Source organism: Myripristis murdjan, chromosome 2 (assembly GCF_902150065.1).
Source record: "Myripristis murdjan chromosome 2, fMyrMur1.1, whole genome shotgun sequence".
Classification (NCBI taxonomy): Eukaryota; Metazoa; Chordata; class Actinopteri; order Holocentriformes; family Holocentridae; genus Myripristis; species Myripristis murdjan.
The window spans coordinates 17,837,873-17,858,744 of NC_043981.1; the positions used below are offsets into that span (position 1 = coordinate 17,837,873).

At 43.5% G+C, this 20,872-nt stretch overlaps 1 protein-coding gene across 1 annotated transcript in view; it reads right to left on the bottom strand.

Annotated features, from left to right (window-relative positions):
- The window catches only part of LOC115369704 (NLR family CARD domain-containing protein 3-like), a 32,179-nt gene extending 12,378 nt beyond the window's left edge, over positions 1-19,801 (bottom strand). Inside the window, exons 1-6 of the mRNA XM_030066377.1 lie at positions 19,786-19,801; positions 17,158-19,114; positions 15,591-15,761; positions 13,486-13,656; positions 6,674-6,844; positions 3,432-3,594 (exon numbers count right to left, since the gene is read on the bottom strand). Of these exons, the coding sequence (XP_029922237.1) occupies positions 3,432-3,594; positions 6,674-6,844; positions 13,486-13,656; positions 15,591-15,761; positions 17,158-19,114; positions 19,786-19,801 (2,649 nt within the window). The remainder of the gene's footprint in view (positions 1-3,431; positions 3,595-6,673; positions 6,845-13,485; positions 13,657-15,590; positions 15,762-17,157; positions 19,115-19,785) is intronic.
- Positions 19,802-20,872: the final 1,071 nt, after the last annotated feature.

A 20,872-nucleotide genomic window follows, 5' to 3' on the forward strand; every position in this document is an offset into this window, starting at 1 on the left:
GCGTGACCGTGCATGTGCTCGTGCATGAGCGCCCGTACCGTACTGAAGCACACCCCCTCCAACCGTGCCAGAGTCATTTTAAGTTGATTTAATTAAAAAGTCAAATGTTACTTTTGTGGTCCGTGGATTAATTTTTATCATGTGGATTGAAGTTTTTGTAGCCCATATGAATGCTTGGGAAATCTGTTGTTCAAATGAAATTAACCTGATCCATCGAGGCGTTTTATGTAAATATCCTACATTAAGATATTAATGGTATCTCCCGTGTGCAATGAATTTTCTCTTTATAATAATTCTATGCAGGGGCGCCGTATATGGGGGAAAAGTTAGGACAATTCCAAGGGCCCTTGCCTGACAGGGGCCCCAAAAAATATGTAAAAACTAATATAAAACAATTAAACCATCATCGAGTAAATATATACACTACTCACAAAAAGTTAGGGATATTCGGGTGAAATTTCAGGATGAACCTAAAATGCATTATAACCTTTACAGGTGAACTTAATGTGACCTTCTGTAAACTTTTGAATGCACATGTCCAACTGTTCAGTGTTTCAGTACTTTTTGCACAAGTTGCTGTTCTCTAACAAGGAGTTTAACGGCAAAATTCACATCAGGTGTTTGATGCTCCAGCTCATTGAGGTCGTATCATTAGGGAACGGCTGCTGGAGACTGGGGGGCTCTATCTTGTGCCACCCGCTATCCGCTGCCACTACCCGCTACCCGCAAATTGCGGATTTAGGAACTTCCGCTATCCCTAAACGGTATCTTGCGCCCACGCTACCCGCTATCTGTTATGCCGACTCCGTCATTTGCGCCTGGAGGTGCGTCGTGGGCGTGTTTTATGCGCTATCCCTAAAGTTGCTATCTTGCGCACACACTTTAGGGATAGCGGATAGCGGGTGGTCAGGCTGTTAGGAGAGCGCGCCCAGGCGGCTTCAATGCACACCCCGACGGAGCCTTGCCACACACACGGTCGGACTGATACCGGGACGCCGCCGGAATGGACTGAGTATATTACTCATATAGAGTGTTTAGAGGAAAGACTGTTTTAATTGGACACTTACGCCAGCACGTTTTATTGTTTTATCATAAGCCAGCAGCTGTGCTATATTTTTATTTTTAATATTTTATTTGCCCAATCTACCTTGTCAATAAATTAGTTTACACATAGTTCCACCTCTGCCTCTTGTGTGTGTGTGGTGTGACCCGGGGATTTTACTCAATCAGTACAACCTTGTGACACGTCCACTTGGACACATGTGGCTCCACCTCCCGAATTAACTCGCCTATAATATAATATATAATATGTATATAAAGCCAACTTGCTTTAGCCTCAGTAGAAGCCCTGAGAAAATCTACCTCCCTCTCTCCATCGCGGGTTTAGGATTTAGGATTTAGGATAGCGCATCCTGCCCTTAAAGGCAATGGCACCTGGCACACTGATTGGTTTAACTGGCGTAATGCCCAAAACACGCCTATGCATAATATAGCGGGTAGCGGAGGTGTTTTGCGGATGGCGGGAGGTGCACAAGATAGCAACTTTTACGGGGGAACGCCTCTTGCGCAATGCTAAATCCGCAAATAGCGGGTTTAGGGAGTCTGGCGCAAGATAGGGCCCTGGGGTACCTCAAATGGAGTGGCCTGCACTTTCTCCAGACCTGAATCCCATAGAAAACCTATGGGGTCAGATGAGTCGCCGTGTAGAGGCTTGGAGCTCTGTACCCCAGAACCGAGTGTGTCAATTGTCAAACCAATCGGACTTTGCTGTTTTTCGTAATTTATCAACATGAATGGAGAGCCCCACCATGAAATCTCTCACTTCAAGGTTTTTTTGAAAAGTTGGCAGCTCTGTTATTGAAATATTTATTAAATAACTGTACAAAACAAATAGTCATTTTTGTCTCAATCTGGATACAAAAGGATCAGATGCAAGTAGCATTTGACTAGAGAAGTTCAGATACTACGTGGTACTGGGTTATTTTGCTGAATATCTTAAAAGGTATTGAGTGCCGATACTCAGCCCTACAGCGTATACAGTATGTATGAATAAATACTTTTTAAATAACCTTAAACAAACAAAAAAGCAAAAGTAAAAGAAAATCTCTTCTCCCTTGACCCAAAAACAAAACTGTCATTTTTAAAAAAAAATCTGAAATTCTAATGTAAATTAAAATCCAATAACACTTTAACATGTTACTAGAGAATGCTAGTTATGTAGCCATGCTAGCTTCAGCCGCTCTCCTGCTGCTGCTTGGTTGAGATTCATTAGCGTTAGCGTCACTCCAGAGCGTACAGAAAACATGATATTCCTGCACAGTAACTGCCTGCTGTGAGGACAGATGTTTCAGATGCTAGCACTTCCTCCCTCAGTCGAAACAGAAGTTTTGCCAGCATTACAAGTGGCTCTGTTGTCGTCTTATAACCAAACTTTTGAAGGCCTCTGCCTCGACACCATGCTGACTCTGTGGCAACGCAGCGTGCGTATGACGTCATAACGCCAGTGTTGCCAACTCCTCAGTAAGGAAAGTAGCTATTGGCTGTCCTAAAAGTCGCTAGAAGTCGCCAAATTACGTCATCGCCTAATTTGCATAATTGGCAATTTGCACGTGATTGTAATGGACGCTGTAGGAGGGGAATAATGTCGTGGGAGAAACAAAAAGTGAGTAAAAAAATATCCTAACTATGTTTTAGAACTACAAATTTACGGGAAGGGCAGGATCAACGCGGCTTTGCGCATGCGCGATCCATTTGCTGCCTGGACTCTGAGTGGTGAGGGTCTCCTCTCTGCTCCTGTCCTGACTGCAGCTGCCTGCGACTGGAGGCTGTGACCGCCTGTGAGGACTTTGGGGCGGGGGAGGGGCTCGCGGCAGCACCCGCTGCTCGCTGAGAACAGGAACTGCAGAGGAACGATACGTGCTTTCATGTCAGTCTCCAAAATACCAGAAAAGTCTCCAGTAACACCAGGAAAAGTCACTAGAATTGTCGCTAGTCGCTTTTGACAAAAAAAAGTCGCCATGGGGAGTTAGAAAGTCGCAAGATTTAGCGAGAAAGTCGCCAAGTTGGCAACACTGCATAGCGCATGCACAGAGGACTCAATAGTGGAATCATTAAGAGTCCGAGGATTCGAACCACTGAGAACCGATTCCTTAACAAGAACCGGTTCTCGAATCCCATCCCTGCAGTCGATGGTGTTCATTAATTAGCACAATAAATATCAGATTCCCACAGACGGAGGCCATTTGGACCCCTGCATGTTGAAATAATGTACAATATCATCACTCAAGTTCAGTTTTTCACTTCAACACACAAGGATTGTGTGAAAATACAGTTTGACAACAATTTGAGATGTAAGCCTGTAAAACTCCTGTTCAGCTAACAGAATATTACATGTTCACACATCATTAAAAAGTGCAGTCTGACCTGAGAGTCTCCAGTCTGCAGTTTGGACTCTCCAGTCCAGCAGACAGCAGCTCCACTCCTGAATCCTGCAGCCGGTTCTCACTCAGGTCCAGCTCTGTCAGATGGGGGCTGGACTTCAGAGCCGAGGCCAGAGAAGCACAGCTGCTCTCTGACAAGCTGCAGCCACTCAATCTGAATAAAGAATAACATATAGAGCTATAATTTATAAATAAACATCCCTATGTCTGATTACAAGGAACAAAAACGTCTTTTACTTAAAAGGAAGACATGATGAATGTATTTGAACTATATTGATTTATGATGACGTCGGACCATACCTGTTGGCGTATTTCAACGTGATGACGTGCACACCGGGGGCAATCGTGCTTGGGTGCGTTTGGGCTTTAGGTAATGTGAGTGCAGGCCAGCCGGGGACTGGAGAGGGGCATTTTTGCTTTAGCAAGATACGGAGCAAATGGCCCTAATGTGAGTAGGCTGATTGCTTCTCTCTTGTGATTATTGATTGTATTTGCACTATTTTGTTACTTCTGAGTGCTATATGCAGTGTGCGAGATAAGGGGGAGCTAAGGGGTGCACAGCTCCCCTGGTGGTGACATGAGCTCCTCTGGCTGGAAACATTGTGAAATTTTGGGGGAGCGGTGCCTGCTCGGTGCCGGCCAGCACCGCACGGTGTGCGTGGCCACGCGGTCAGGTCTGCCGGATCTGGTTGATTATTATTATCAGTTCATTATTGATTGTGCTATGCCGCGATTCTATGCCGCAATCTGCAGTTAATGGCGCTGCGTGCATTAAACAAGCAGGAGGACGGCATGATTTACGTCATATCCACGTTCGCGCGCTGCGTGCGTGACCGTGCATGTGCTCGTGCATGAGCGCCCGTACCGTACTGAAGCACACCCCCTCCAACCGTGCCAGAGTCATTTTAAGTTGATTTAATTAAAAAGTTAAATGTTACTTTTGTGGTCCGTGGATTAATTTTTATCATGTGAATTGAAGTTTTTGTAGCCCATATGAATGCTCGGGAAATCTGTTGTTCAAATGAAATTAACCTGATCCATCGAGGCGTTTTATGTAAATATCCTACATTAAGATATTAATGGTATCTCCCGTGTGCAACGAATTTTCTCTTTATAATAATTCTATGCAGGGGCGCCGTATATGGGGGAAAAGTTAGGACAATTCCAAGGGCCCTTGCCTGACAGGGGCCCCAAAAAATATGTAAAAACTAATATAAAATGATTAAACCATCATCAAGTAAATATATATATATATATATATATTTCAAATATAATACTTCCATTATGATCTCTTTGTTTTTCACTTGATTTTGGCATTAAAAATCTCCATTGACCACAGAGTAAACTTTATTCTTTTTATTCTTTTTATCTTTATTCTTATTGCTGCTAGTGTTTTTTTTTTTTTTTTTTTTTTTTTTTAAATATGTCCTGTTGTTTTAAACGTGTTCTGATGTTTTTTAAATGTGTCCTGTACGGCGACCTTGAGTGCCAAGAAAGGCGCCTTTAAATAAATAAAAATAAAAAAAATAAATAAATAAATAAATAAATAAACATCCATACTGACCGTGTTGTGGAGGAAAAAGCAGTGTGTCAATTGTCAAACCAATCGGACTTTGCTGTTTTTCGTAATTTATCAACATGAATGGAGAACCCCCCCCCCGGCGCCATGAAATCTCTCACTCCAGGGTTTTTTTGAAAAGTTGGCAGCTCTGTTATTGAAATATTTATTAAATAACTGTACAAAACAAATAGTCATTTCTTTCTCAATCTGGATACAAAAGGATCAGATGCAAGTACCATTTGACTGGAGAAGTTCAGATACTACCTGGTACTGGGTTATTTTGCTGAATATCTTAAAAGGTATTGAGTGCCGATACTCAGCCCTACAGCGTATACAGTATGTATGAATAAATACATTTTAAATAACCTTAAACAAACATAAAGCAAAAGTAAAAGAAAATCTCTTCTCCCCTTGACCCAAAAACAAAACTGTCATTTTTTTAAAAAAAATCTGAAATTCTAATGTAAATTAAAATCCAATAACACTTTAACATGTTACTAGAGAATGCTAGTTATGTAGCCATGCTAGCTTCAGCCGCTCTCCTGCTGCTGCTTGGTTGAGATTCATCAGCGTTAGCGTCACTCCAGAGCGTACAGAAAATGTGATATTCCTGCACAGTAACTGCCTGCTGTGTGGACAGATGTTTCTGCTGCTAGCACTTCCTCCCTTTGTCCAAACAGAAGTTTTCCCAGCATTACAAGTGGCTCTGTTGTCGTCTTATAACCAAACTTTTGAACGCCTCTGCCTCGACACCATGCTGACTCCGTGGCAACGCAGCGTGCGTATGACGTCATAACGCCAGTGTTGCCAACTCCTCAGTAAGGAAAGTAGCTATTGGCTGTCCTAAAAGTCGCTAGATGTCGCCGAATGACGTCATCGCCTAATTTGCATGTCGTGGGAGAGACAAAAAGTGAGTAAAAAAATATCCTAACTATGTTTTAGAACTACAAATTTACGGGAAGGGCAGGATCAACGCGGCTTTGCGCATGCGCGATCCATTTGCTGCCTGGACTCTGAGTGGTGAGGGTCTCCTCTCTGCTCCTGTCCTGACTGCAGCTGCCTGCGACTGGAGGCTGTGACCGCCTGTGAGGACTTTGGGGCGGGGGAGGGGCTCGCGGCAGCACCCGCTGCTCGCTGAGAACAGGAACTGCAGAGGAACGATACGTGCTTTCATGTCAGTCTCCAAAATACCAGAAAATCTCCAGTAACACCAGGAAAAGTCACTAGAATTGTCGCTAGTCGCTTTTGACAAAAAAAGTCGCCATGGGGAGTTAGAAAGTCGCAAGATTTAGCGAGAAAGTCGCCAAGTTGGCAACCCTGCATAGCGCATGCACAGCGGACTCAATAGTGGAATCATTAAGAGTCCGAGGATTCGAACCACTGAGAACCGATTCCTTAACAGGAACCGGATCTCGAATCCCATCCCTGCAGTCGATGGTGTTCATTAATTAGCACAATAAATATCAGATTCCCACAGACGGAGGCCATTTGGACCCCTGCATGTTGAAATAATGTACAAGATCATCACTCAAGTTCACAGTTTTTTCATTTCAACACACAAGGATTGTGTGAAAACACAGTTTGACAACAATTTGAGATAAAAGCCTGTAAAACTCCTGTTCAGCTAACAGAATATTACATGTTCACACATCCTTAAAAAGTGCAGTCTGACCTGAGAGTCTCCAGTCTGCAGTTTGGACTCTCCAGTCCAGCAGACAGCAGCTCCACTCCTGAATCCTGCAGCCGGTTCTCACTCAGGTCCAGCTCTGTCAGATGGGGGCTGGACTTCAGAGCCGAGGCCAGAGAAGCCCAGCTGCTCTCTGACAAGCTGCAGTCACTCAATCTGAATAAAGAATAAAATATGGAGCTATAATTTCCAGTGTTTTGGATATTTATCAGTCAGCGATTTTTCAAAATATTCAAAAAGGCAGGACAGACCATTATTATAACAATTATATTAATAATAATACTGATAATACTAATTCATATTTATATTACACCTTTATAGCAAAGTTCCAAAGTGCTTTACAAAACCATCAGAGTAAATGAAAAGATAAAGATAACACCTGAAATGAAAAGACATCAAAATATTAAAAACACAAATAAACAGACAATGAAAGCAAGAAATGATCAAAGGTCCAAAATAATTCAAATTCAGTGCTAAATACGGTAGACGTGAAAACAGCCATAGGTACGTCCATAAATAACAAATGAGTGGCTCAGTGAAAAGTCCTCAGATGCCTTCAGTCTACCATCTTCTCAGAGTAAAACTGGAGAACAAGAGCTTCTGCATCACATGACACCAGCACCCAGTCTCTGGACCAATCAGGGCCAAAGTTATGAGCATTTCAACAGACTGACCAGGTGGTGGCAGTAGAGGTGGGCCCATCAATATATTGATATAATATGGATAGTGTGATATGAGATCAGATATCATGTGGGATTTGGGATATGGTAATATCTTGTGGCATCAGTGTTGTCCTCTCCTGCTTTTAAAGGCTGCATTACAGTAAAGGGATGCAGTTTTCTCAACTTATTAGACGCTCCTCGCTGCTCTGTTATTGGCCTCAGCCTGCTCGCTCATCATATCCATATTACTAATGACTGTTTAGCACTAATTTACTACGGAGTAGGAATATAATATCACCGTGCGCTATTCAAGCAGCATTACACTAAAGAAGAGTTTTTTATTTTCCTGTTTTCAGTGAACGCAACAGTGACGAGACGCTCAGGCCAATGAGAGAGGAGTTGTATGGCAACACCATGTTTTATTGGCTGACAGGTATCTTATCTGTGATTTATAAAACGGGTGATTCCCATCCTTAAATGTGATTGGCTGAGCCGCGTTCCATGCCGTTGTAAAATCAGTGTAACACTGGCAGACCGCAGCACAAAATATCCCTGCGCCAGTGTAAACAGACATAGCGTTGCCTAGCAATCAACTACTCTGCACTCAGCTTCCTCGTTAGGTTGCATTTGTTTCAAGACTTTTGTAAAAAAAAAAAAAAAAGTCAGACTTTGTGGTGAATTTTGATTTGCTGGGTGGCCTGAGCCTGGATGAGCTGTTGGAGGAGGTGCTTGGTGTCTGTTAAAAGACGCTGAATTCACCACCAGCAACAATGTTTTCGCCGGTGTGGTAAAGAAACTCCGCCGAGAAGGACGTGACAAATCTTCCCACCACCAAGCCATAACCGAGGCAGACTGCCAGAAGATGAAGCACTTTCAGGCACCAAGTTCAGACACACCTTGGGGGCTTGTCTGTAAAGTCTGGTTTGACGTGCAGCTTCATGGGACGCAGGGCGAACGAGGGCAACCGCGAATTAAAGCCCGACTCCTTCAACATTCGCCACGACGGAAATGGCCTAAAATATGTCACCCTGTCTTTCAACGAATGCACAAAAAATCACAAAGATGCTGCCGGAAAAAACATAGAAAGCCGCGGGGATTCATATTTGAGCAGCCGGGTAACCCACTGTGTCCGGTGGCCTCCCTGGAGAAATAGCCTCCCTCTCCCTGCTGCCTCCTGATCCACCTGCCTTTTATCTCCACCCAAAGCGGACACAGTGTGACAGCGCCGATGTATGGTAAATTAACAGTTTACTTTTATTATTATTGTTATTGTTAGAACCGACGTAAGGCATACGTCTGCGCAAAAACACACCTGCCGCGAAACGCACACCACCATCCCCGCAAAGAGGAGTCCAAACACAATTGAACACTATTTCACCAATTGCACTATTAATGGAAATATCCAATTCAACATTAACGAGCCCAAATAGCCTGATGTGACATGATGATGTCGCTAGATGAAAAAGCAATCTTAGCGTCTGTGTTGCTTGGTAACCGTTCTGTCCACTCTATCTTGCTTGGTGGAAGAATGAATAGTTCTCAATTTTATTGTTGCATTATTACCAATAAATTATTGATTTTTTTCTTGTGTGTTTATTTTATGGGCTATATGTAGGGTAATCGTTTTTATAAAAGCAATAAGCCCCTTGAAGCCGTGAGTTACAATTATTTTACAACGGCGGAGGGGCGTTCTAAGGCACGACGCGCAGTAACTCGCGCAGTAGTAACAGGGCTTCACGGGGCAAATGAATAAATGAAATCTCAGAAATGAATGAATCTCAGACTCATTAAAAATGGACATACGCCGATTTTTCCAGAAAGGAAAGAAAAAGAAAGATCTGGCTCAAACACCAAGCGCTGAGGCGTCACATGAAACAGGTAAATAAGTGATGCCAATGTCTGTATGCGGCAAGAGGGCACTAGACTCATTCAGAGACCACGAGAAATGTCAAATGCACAAAGTCGCAGTAATTCAATGGAAGAGCTTTCTAGCCACACGGATCCATGGGGATATTACAGATCAGCTACAAGCTGCAAATACCCATGAGATTGAGGGGCGTAGGGAGTATCTGAAACGCATATCGGCAGTGACAGCCTTTCTGGGAAAGCAAGGTATTGCTTTTAGAGGGCACAATGAAGGACCAGACAGCACCAATAAAGGTAACTTTATGGAGTGCATTATTCTGTTAGAGCAATTTGATCCTTTCCTTCAGAATCACAAACCAGCATCATGTGCAACATACCTCTCACCCTCATCCCACAACGAAATGATCCAAAGTACTTCGGATGTGATAATTTCAAGAATCATCTCTGAAATTAAAGAAACAAAAATGTATGCAATAATGGTGGATGAAGCAAGGGATCACCATACAGAGCAGCTTGCTTTGTGTGTCCGATATGTTTGTCCACAAGGCCTGGTGAAAAAACGATTCCTTGGATTTTCACAGTTTGATGCATTTGACGCTAAAACAATCACTGACACCATAGAGCAGCAGCTTGAGAAGCATGGTATAAGACACCTGACATGTGTTGCTCAGTCATATAATGGTGCTTCTGTCATGAGTGGGGCAGTGAGAGGTGTCCAAGCGCGATTCAGAGAAAAACATCCAGAGGCACTATATATTCACTGCTATGCCCACGAACTTAACTTGATCCTTTGCTCCACATGCAAAGCCATTCCAGAGGCACGTGACTTCTTTGATCTCCTTGAGTGTCTCTACTCTTTCTTCTCCACATCTCTTATCCATCATCAGAAGTTGCAAGAATTTCAGAAGCAACTTGAGGTGGGGGACAGACAACTTGTCCAGTTATCTCAGACTCGCTGGGCCTGTCAGATTGAGAGTGTGAATGCCATTCTACAAAACCTCCCCGCTTTGATCCAGACTTTAGGGAGCATTTCAGCACCTCTAGCTAAGGGACTGGAAAGCAAGCTTTGCAGAATCAGTACCATTTACATGCTTGTCATGTTTCAGGCACTGCTGTCAGTAACTCAGGGCCTGCACAAATACTTACAGAAAGAAACAGTTGACTTAGTGCAAGCAATAGAATACAAAACAGCAGTTCAGACCACACTCAAAAGTTACAAGAGCAATGAGAAAGCACATGAAATCTATGAGAAGACCAAGGCCTTGTGTGACAATCTTGAGATTCATTCAACAGAGACACACAGGAATAAGAGAAAAAAAATGCATGACTTTGTAGTCGAGACACCTTGTGGGACACGGCCAGTCCTGTCTAATGGAGATGATCTGAGAGAGAGAGTCTTCTTTCCTGTTCTCGACAGAATGCTGGAAGAGCTTCAGAAAAGGTTTTCTGGAGTTGGAGAAAAAATCTTGACTGGCATACAGGCATGTCACCCTGCTTCAGAGCATTTCCTGAATGAAGAGGCACTCAAGCATCTGGCTCAACATTACAGCATCCAAATAAAGCCTGAAGAAATTCTTGTTGCAAAATGTTTCCTTGACAGAAAAAAGAAAGACATAGTACCCACCATTCAAAATGTGTTTTCCCTTTTGGATAAGGATATGTTCCCCTCCCTTAAGGCCATCTTTCAAGTTTCCTTGACCATCCCAGTCACCAGCTGCAGTTGTGAAAGGTCTTTCAGTGCCCTCAGACGACTACACACATGGCTGAGGAATACAATGGGTCAGGACAGGCTAAGTAATTTGGCTATAATGTCAATTGAGAGGGAGATGCTGGCTAAGGTCAACCATGCAGAGGTCATTGATAGATTTGCAAAGCTAAAACCAAGACGCTTCAGCCTAACACTTCCACCTTCAAAGCACTAAAAGAGACAGTGTATTTTTTATTTATTTATTTATTTTTTATTTTTTTGGGGGTGGGGTGGGGGGGGTGGGGGGGGGGGGGCGGGAAAGCGGCAAGTGAAAGAAAGAGGGAAAGCAGCAAGGAAAGAAGGAAAGCAGCAAGGAAAGAGGGAAAGCAGCAAGTGAAAGATGGAAAGCGGCAAGTGAAAGAGGGAAAGCGGCAAGTGAAAGAAGGAAAGCGGCAAGTGAAAGAGGGAAAGCGGCAAGTGAAAGAGGGAAAGCGGCAAGTGAAAGAAAGATGGAAAGCAGCAAGTGAAAGAGGGAAAGCGGCAAGGAAAGAGGGAAAGCGGCAAGTGAAAGAGGGAAAGCGGCAAGTGAAAGAAGGAAAGCGGCAAGTGAAAGAAGGAAAGCGGCAAGTGAAAGAAGGAAAGCGGCAAGTGAAAGAGGGAAAGCGGCAAGTGAAAGAGGGAAAGCGGCAAGTGAAAGAAGGAAAGCGGCAAGTGAAAGAAGGAAAGCGGCAAGTGAAAGAGGGAAAGCGGCAAGTGAAAGATGGAAAGCGGCAAGTGAAAGAGGGAAAGCGGCAAGTGAAAGAGGGAAAGCGGCAAGTGAAAGAGGGAAAGCGGCAAGTGAAAGAAAGATGGAAAGCAGCAAGTGAAAGAGGGAAAGCAGCAAGGAAAGAGGGAAAGCAGCAAGTGAAAGAGGGAAAGAGAGAAGAGATGAGCAGATGGAGAGGTAAACAGCACAGTCTGAGCTTAACCAGAAAAAAATTGAGTCAAACAATGTAAAACATGTTGTTCCAGTTCACTAAGTAATAAGTACATGTTTAATTTTTTTTGGCAGCACATGAAGGAGAGAGAGCAGGTGATGGAGAGAGACAGCAGCTGAGTATGGAAAGGTGAAAGGTACAGCACTACATTGAATGAACATTATTTTAAAATTTTATGAATGAGTGAAAGAAAAAAGAAAAAAATATAACTTGTTTATTAGATATTCTCTCAATTTATCATCTGGTATATATTTGTTTTTCTGGCAGAAGACGGGGAGAGTGAGCAGCAGATGGAGAGAGAGAGAGAGCATAGAAGATGGAGAGGAGGAGATGGAGAGTGAGACTGAGAGCAAAAGAGAGAGAAGAAGTTTAGAGAGACATTTGTATATTGTTCATTAATTCTGAAAATAAATGGCTGTTTTTAAAGTACATTTTGCAGTTTTTTTGCATGTAAAAAAGGTGCCAAAATGCACGAGAAAGCATAAAAATAGAGCTTGTTTATCAAAATTTTTCCGGGGGACAATACCCCCGGACCCCCCTACAAGGCAGTGGGCTCAGCCCCCAATGTCCTGAGATCCAAGAAACGCCCATGCATCTGAGTGTTCAAATTATTGAAATATTTATTAAATAACTGTACAAAACAAATAGTCATTTTTTTCTCAATCTGGGTACAAAAGGATCAGATGCAAGTAGCATTTGACTGGAGAAGTTGATACTACGTGGTACTGGGTTATTTCTGTCGATAGCTTAAAAGGTATTGAGTACTGATACCCAGCCCTACAGTGTATACAGTACGTATGAATAAATACATTTTAAATAACCTTAAACAAACATAAAGCAAAAGTAAAAGAAAATCTCTTCTCCCTTGACCCAAAAGCAAAACTGTCATTTAAAAAAAAATCTGAAATTCTAATGTAAATTAAAATTCAATAACACTTTAACATGTTACTAGAGAATGCTAGCTGTAGCCGCGCTAGCTTCAGCCGCTCTCCTGCTGCTGCTTGGTTGAGATTCATCAGCGTTAGCGTCACTCCAGAGCGTACAGAAAACGTGATATTCCTGCACAGTAACTGCCTGCTGTGAGGACAGATGTTTCAGATGCTAGCACTTCCTCCCTTTGTCCAAACAGAAGTTTTGCCAGCATTACAAGTGGCTCTGTTGTCGTCTTATAACCAAACTTTTGAAGGCCTCTGCCTCGACACCATGCTGACTCTGTGGCAACGCAGCGTGCGTATGACGTCATAGCGCGTGAACAGCGGACTCGATAGTGGAATCATTCAGCACTTCGGCAAACGAGTCAGAGGATTCGAACCACTGAGAACCGATTCCTTAACAAGAACCGGATCTCGAATCCCATCCCTGCAGTCGATGGTGTTCATTAATTAGCACAATAAATATCAGATTCCCACAGACGGAGGCCATTTGGACCCCTGCATGTTGAAATAATGTACAAGATCATCACTCAAGTTCACAGTTTTTCATTTCAACACACAAGGATTGTGTGAAAACACAGTTTGACAACAATTTGACATGTAAGCCTGTAAAACTCCTGTTCAGCTAACAGAATATTACATGTTCACACATCATTAAAAAGTGCAGTCTGACCTGAGAGTCTTCAGTCTGCAGTTTGGACTCTCCAGTCCAGCAGACAGCAGCTTCACTCCTGAATCCTGCAGCTCGTTCTCACTCAGGTCCAGCTCTGTCAGATGGGGGTTGGACTTCAGAGCCGAGGCCAGAGAAGCCCAGCTGCTCTCTGACAACCTGCAGCTCCTCAATCTGAATAAAGAATAAAATATGGAGCTATAATTTCCTGTGTTTTGGATATTCATCAGTCAGAGATTTTTCAAAATATTCAAAAAGGCAGGACAAACGATTATTATAACAATTATATTAATAATAATACTGATAATACTAATTCATATTTATGTTACACCTTTATAGCAAAGTTCCAAAGTGCTTTACAAAACCATCAGAGTAAATGAAAAGATAAAGATAACACCTGAAATGAAAAGACATCAAAATATTAAAAACACAAATAAGCAGACAATGAAAGCAAGAAATGATAAAAAGTCCAAAATAATTCAAATTCAGTGCTTAATACGGTAGACGTGAAAACAGCCATAGGTACGTCCATAAATAACAAATGAATGGCTCAGGGAAAAGTCCTCAGATGCCTTCAGTCTACCATCTTCTCACAGTAAAACTGGAGAACAAGAGCTTCTGCATCACATGACACCAGCACCCAGTCTCTTGACCAATCAGGGCCAAAGTTATGTGTGAAGGAATTTATCATTAAAATCATGTATTACGTTAGCCTTTGTATGACCTGAGTTAAACTGGTGGTATGTGCAATGGATCAGACCCTCTACCAGCTTATCTCATTTAGAAGTGATCAGTTACTTGTCTGGAATTTATGACTAGGCATTCATTGGCCTGCATTCATTGGTTCATTAGCTAGGTCTGTTTCTGGAAAGTTTTTATTGCTTTATTACCTGATTGACTATGTAAGACATGCAAAGTATATGTAAAATCAGAAGACCTTAAAAACTTTCTGTCACCTCTGTCACACTGACAATCTACCTCCAAGCTTTGGTGTGTATGATTCTCCTGCTGTCACAGCATTAAAGGCCTGAAGACCATCTGACTGTTCGTTTTTGCTGTAGACTTCCATGACATATGAGCATTTCAACAGACTGACCAGGTGATGGCAGTAGAGGTGGGCCCATCAATATATTGATATAATATGGATAGTGTGATATGAGATCAGATATCATGTGGGATTTGGGATATGGTAATATCTTGTGGCATCAGTGTTGTCCTCTCCTGCTTTTAAAGGCTGCATTACAGTAAAGGGATGCAGTTTTCTCAACTTATTAGACGCTCCTTGCTGCTCTGTTATTGGCCTCAGCCTGCTCGCTCATCATATCCATATTACTAATGACTGTTTAGCACTAATTTACAATTTCATCAAAGCACCAACCAGTCATCCTCACAATATCCTCACAATATGGATATCAGTGTATTCAGTCAAAAACACGGTGACAGTCGACTGTATTCATATGGCTCAGTCTGAGGGACTAGAGACAGAAAATATCCTGAAATATACAAAATGTTCATTTGGCGTGGTCGCCTGTCAGCCTGCAGAGTTTAAACAAAGTTTTGCATGGGAAGTAGGTGAGCTGTGAAAAAGTGTGTGAAGATGATCAAAATAATAATCAATGAAAAACAAGAGGTCCTAAAGGTTTAGCTGAGTTCAGAACAGTTACAAGACAACAGTTACCATGAGGGAATGTGATCAGGATGGGAAAAGTTGGACATATCAACTCCATCCCATCATGCCTAATCTGTGAAAGATACCAGAATGCACTGATATGCCCACATGGGATTTTTGTCCCTGATGATTCATCAAAGAAAATATTAGAATCCTTTGTGAATCCATAGTTGGATCAAGACCTCGATGACGGTGTCCTCTATACGTTCTGTGGAATTAGCACAATAAATATCAGATTCCCACAGATGGAGGCCATTTGGACCCCTGCATGTTGAAATAATGTACAAGATCATCACTCAAGTTCACACTTTTTCATTTCAACACACAAGGATTGTGTGAAAATACAGTTTGACAACAATTTGAGACGTAAGCCTGTAAAACTCCTGTTCAGCTAACAGAATATTGCATGTTCACACATCATTAAAAAGTGCAGTCTGACCTGAGAGTCTCCAGTCTGCAGTTTGGACTCTCCAGTCCAGCAGACAGCAGCTCCACTCCTGAATCCTGCAGCCAGTTCCCACTCAGGTCCAGCTCTGTCAGATGGGGGTTGGACTTCAGAGCCGAGGCCAGAGAAGCACAGCTGCTCCCTGTCAACCTACAGCTCCCCAATCTGGATAAAGAATAAAATATGGAGCTATAATTTTCAGTGTTTTGGATATTCATCAGTCAGATATTTTTCAAAATATTCAAAAAGGCAGGAGAGACCATTATTATAACAATTATATTAATAATAATACTGATAATACTAATTCATATTTATGTTACACCTTTAAAGCAAAGTTCCAAAGTGCTTTACAAAACCATCAGAGTAAATGAAAAGATAAAGATAACACCTGAAATGAAAAGACATCAAAATATCAAAAACACAAATAAACAAACAATGAAAGCAAGAAATGATAAAAGGTCCAAAATAATTCAAATTCAGTGCTAAATACGGTAGACGTGAAAACAGCCATAGGTACATCCATAAATAACAAATGAATGGCTCAGTGAAAAGTCCTCAGATGCCTTCAGTCTACCATCTTCTCAGAGTAAAACTGGAGAACAAGAGCTTCTGCATCACATGACACCAGCACCCAGTCTCTGGACCAATCAGAGCCAAAGTTATTAGCATTTCAACAGACTGACCAGGTGGTGGCAGTAGAGGTGGGCCCATCAATATATTGATATAATATGGATAGTGTGATATGAGATCAGATATCATGTGGGATTTGGGATATGGTAATATCTTATGGCATCAGTGTTGTCCTCTCCTGCTTTTAAAGGCTGCATTACAGTAAAGGGATGCAGTTTTCTCAACTTATTAGACGCTCCTCGCTGCTCTGTTATTGGCCTCAGCCTGCTCGCTCATCATATCCATATTACTAATGACTGTTTATCAGGTTGGTTGTTTATCAGTCACAGGTGTGTTAACTGAAGACAGGAGCTCACACAGGTGTATTAAGTCTCCTTCACTCTCTGCTCTTCAGGTGATGAGGATCTCTTTGTTCTTTGTTCCTGAGTGCGTCTGAGTGAGCAGTTCATTCCAGATTATTTGTTACAAGTCATGTTGATTTTTCCATCGTTGCCTGAGCAGTAACATCATTGTTCACTAGGCCAGACTGGTGGTCTGATTGCCAGTCTGGTCTAGTGAACAGCGTGAACTGATGAAGCTACTTGGATAAGGGGCACAATGTCTTCTAGACATAAAACCAAGTCCAACTGACCTGATTCAGCTTCCTTCAGATACAGAAGAAACCAAGCAGTAGAAACCTGATGCTCAAGTTCAATTACACAGCAAAAACTTGCTTCTGATTTTGAAGTATTGTAGAGGTGAGCTGCTATGGGCATCAGCATCATGTTGCCTCCTTTTACCCTGGACTGCCTGAAGTATAGTTTTCTGACAGAATCAATCCTTTATCCTGAATATTTAGAGAACTACATATCTTTATTGTATTTCTGATGGTGTTAGGTATGGAAGCAGCTCTACACTGTTTGTATAATGCTGAATTCACATCAGGACTAACCGAGCCTTCCTGCAGTTCCTCATAGCTGGGATCAGTCTCCGTCGTCCATCATCTGTTGTGTTGTACGCCTTCAGGTCCAACTCATCCAGAACCTCCTCTGACATCTGCAGCATGTAGGCCAGAGCTGAGCACTGGATCGCAGAGAGTTTCTTCTTTGATCTCTTCTCTGACTTGAGGAACTTTTGGATATCCTGATGTACTGAGAGGTCGTTCATCTCCATCAAACAGTGGAAGATGTTGATGCTTCTGTCAGGAGAGATATCTGCTGTTCGTCTCATTTTCAGATTTTTGATGGCTGCTTTGATCTCTTCTGCTCTGCTCTCTGTCCGACCCAGCAGGCCTCCTAAGAGCCTCTGGCTGGACTCCAGTGAGAGGCCATGAAGGAAACGGACAAAGAGGTCCAGGTGACCATTTTTGCTCTGCAGGGCTTCAGACATGACGGTCTTCAGGAAGATATCCAACGATGGCTCATTGTCATCACCTTTATTCTTGTGTGTTCTCATGACTCTGCCCAGTACCTCTGTGTTCCTGTTGGTGAAGCAGTGGAAGATGTAGACTGCAGCAAGAAACTCCTGAATGCTCAGATGAACAAAGCAGTAGACTTTTCTCTGGAAGAGCACACACTCGGTTTTGAAGATCTCTGTGCACACTCCTGAGTACACCGAGGCCTCTCTGACATCAAGACCACACTCCTCCAGGTCTTCTTGGTAGAACATCAGGTTGCCTTTCTCCAGATGTTCAAACGCCAGCCTGCCCAGCTTCAGAAGAACTTCCCTGTCAGTCTCCATCAGCTCCAGCTGACTCCTGTCATGTCTCTCATCGTACTTGTGCTTCTTCCTCTGTGTCTGAACCAGCAGGAAGTGTGAGTACATCTCAGTCAGGCTCTTGGGCAGCTCTCCTCTCTGGTCTGTAGTCAACATGTGCTCAAGAACTGTAGCAGTGATCCAGCAGAAGACTGGGATGTGGCACATGATGTGGAGGCTCCTGGACGCTTTGATGTGTGAGATGATTCTGCTGCACAGCTCCTCATCACTGGACCTCCTCCGGAAGTACTCCTCCTTCTGGGGGTCAGTGAACCCTCGGACTTCTGTTACCCTGTCGACACATGTAGGAGGGATCTGATTGGCCGCCGCAGGTCTGGAAGTTATCCAGAGGAGACCCGAGGGAAGCAGATTGCCCTTGATGAGGTTTGTCAACAGCACGTCTACTGATGATGCCTGAGTGACATCAGACACGACCTCATTGTTCTGGAAATCCAATAAAAACCTGCTTTCATCCAGGCCGTCAAAGATGAACACGACTTGACAGACGGCAAGCTTCTCTGCTGTGACCGTCTGTAATGTTGGATGGAAAACACGGAGCAGCTGGAGAAGACTGTAGCGCTCATCTTTGATCAAGTTCAGCTCCCGGAACGAAAGCAGAACCACAAGACTGACATGTTGGTTTTCCGAGCCCTCTGCCCAGTCCAGAGTGAACTTCTGCACTGAGAAGGTTTTTCCAATGCCAGCAACGCCCTGCGTCACAACTACTCTGATGTGTGTGTCTTGGCCAGGTAAGGGTTTAAAGATGTCCTGGCACCTGATTGGAGTGTCACTGAGGGTCTCCATCTTGGATGTTGTCTCCAGCTGCCACACCTCATGTTGGGTATTAACCTCTTCCCTCCGTCCCTGTGTGATGTAGAGCTCAGTGTAGATCCTGTTGAGGGGGGTTCCACTTCCTGCTGCAGCAGTTCCTTCTGTCACAAATTCACATCTCCTCCTCAGACTGATCTTATGCTTGTCTAAAACCTGCAGACCGCCGTCCACTGTGCTGGTTTGACTGGGTGTCTGCAGTCCAGGTCTTATTCTGGATCTTTTTCCACATTGGGGACAGGCAGGATCTCCTGATGGATCAGACTGGTCCCAGTCTGAGGTGATGCACCGTCTGCAGAACCAGTGTCCACAGCTGGTGGAGACTGGATCCCTCAGGAGCTCCTGACACAAAGCACAGCAGGACAGCTGCTCCTTCACATCACCTCCACTCCTCTTCCTGTCCCTGTGGAGATGAAAGCAGTTTGTTTATGTTTAGACAACATTATGTTTTAACTGAAATCTTAAAATCTTTTATAAAATGTCACTAGTGGTCTCTTATGTCACCTTCTGTGACTACATTTACATGGACTGCAATATTCTAATATTAATGCAATTAAGATAGTATTTACAAGACTAAATGTCCATGTAAGTAGCATGACATCCACTTTGAGTTTTGCAGCAGATTATGACAAATACAGCAATCCAAGAGCTTGACAGCTTATGTTTTTTTGATTTTTTTTGTCAATCCGTAAAAGAAAAGTTGACCAACAACAAAAGGAAAAAATCTCCACAATACAGCGTGAGGAGGAAACTCACTGCAACAAGCTTTCAACAAGCAAAAGAGGATGACACCCCCTTGATTTAACCCTGAGATTAATCACCATGGTTACGACTCCAGTGAAGACCCCATAACAAATGTCTGAATCCCCTCCACATCCAGGTGGGTTTTCATGCTGGGTTCCAGTGCTCCTGTCTGGTTCCAGGACCAGAAGTCAAGTATTACAACACTCAGGCTGGGACAATATGCTTATCTCCTGATCCAATACTATCATGACACCTGGGAGCCAATACATATTGAGATTCTTAAGTATCCTCTTATCCTCGTTGTGGAAATGTGTCAGAAACTGGCTCTTACTGTCAGTCCAGCTGGAGAAGCAGAGCTCCTCTGAACGGCCTCGCTCTCTAGTTTGTGTCTGTAAAGTTTGATGAGGCTGTGATTCTCCTAGAGGTCACTAGAGGTCATTTCAGTTTGACAAAATGCTCTGCCTGCAGTGAAATGGCTGCTATGGGGGCCAACATCATCACACAGGAATCAAATGTGGCTCATTGAATCCACAAGAGTCTCAGCTTTCCAGTCAAAGCCAACTGATGCAGCTCCAAGACTGTTCAGGCCCCAGTCTGCACACACACACCATTTTACAACAGGCCACAAGAACACATGTGGACTGCAGGCTTTGTGGCCCAAACTGCATGGGATTAGCAGAAGGTGGGCGTGTCTGCAAAGGGGAGAGCCGTGGCTGCCCAGAGAACCCATTTTCATTCACACAGCTGGAGGTCAGAGGTTTAAAAAAAGCTAATATTTAGCCAAAGTTAGAAACAATATTTTTTTTCCAGAGTTCTCAGATTCTGTAAATCAGGGGTCTCAGACTCGCGGCCCGCGGGCCAACTGCGGCCCCGGGACGATAATTTGCGGCCCCCGTCTTAATATGAAAGATTAATGTTAGTGCGGCCCGCAAGATTGATATGAATGACACTTGTTGTGTGCGGATCTGAACAAACCAATCACGGTGAGGTATATGGCTCTGGAAGGCGGGACATCGGCCGGGCTGTCCAGTGCCTCGCTCACTCATTCATTCATTCCTCTAGTCAGCTGGGCGGAGGAAAAGCCGTGAAGCCGCTGACTCCGCTCGGCGCCCAGTCCTCCGCTGCTCTCAGCTCAGAAATAAAGGAGGCGCTGTGATCTGTGATGCCACTCCAAAAATCAGTGGACTTTGACCTGCAGGGTCTCAAAGGCCAAAATCCACCCTCTGTCCCCCCGCAGCACAATAGAGGCACAGTGGGGGAGGGAGCCCCGCAGACACAGCGGCAGCTGATCTGATCTGAACTTCTCACATTCTAAAGTCACCTCTAAGGCACAGAAAGAC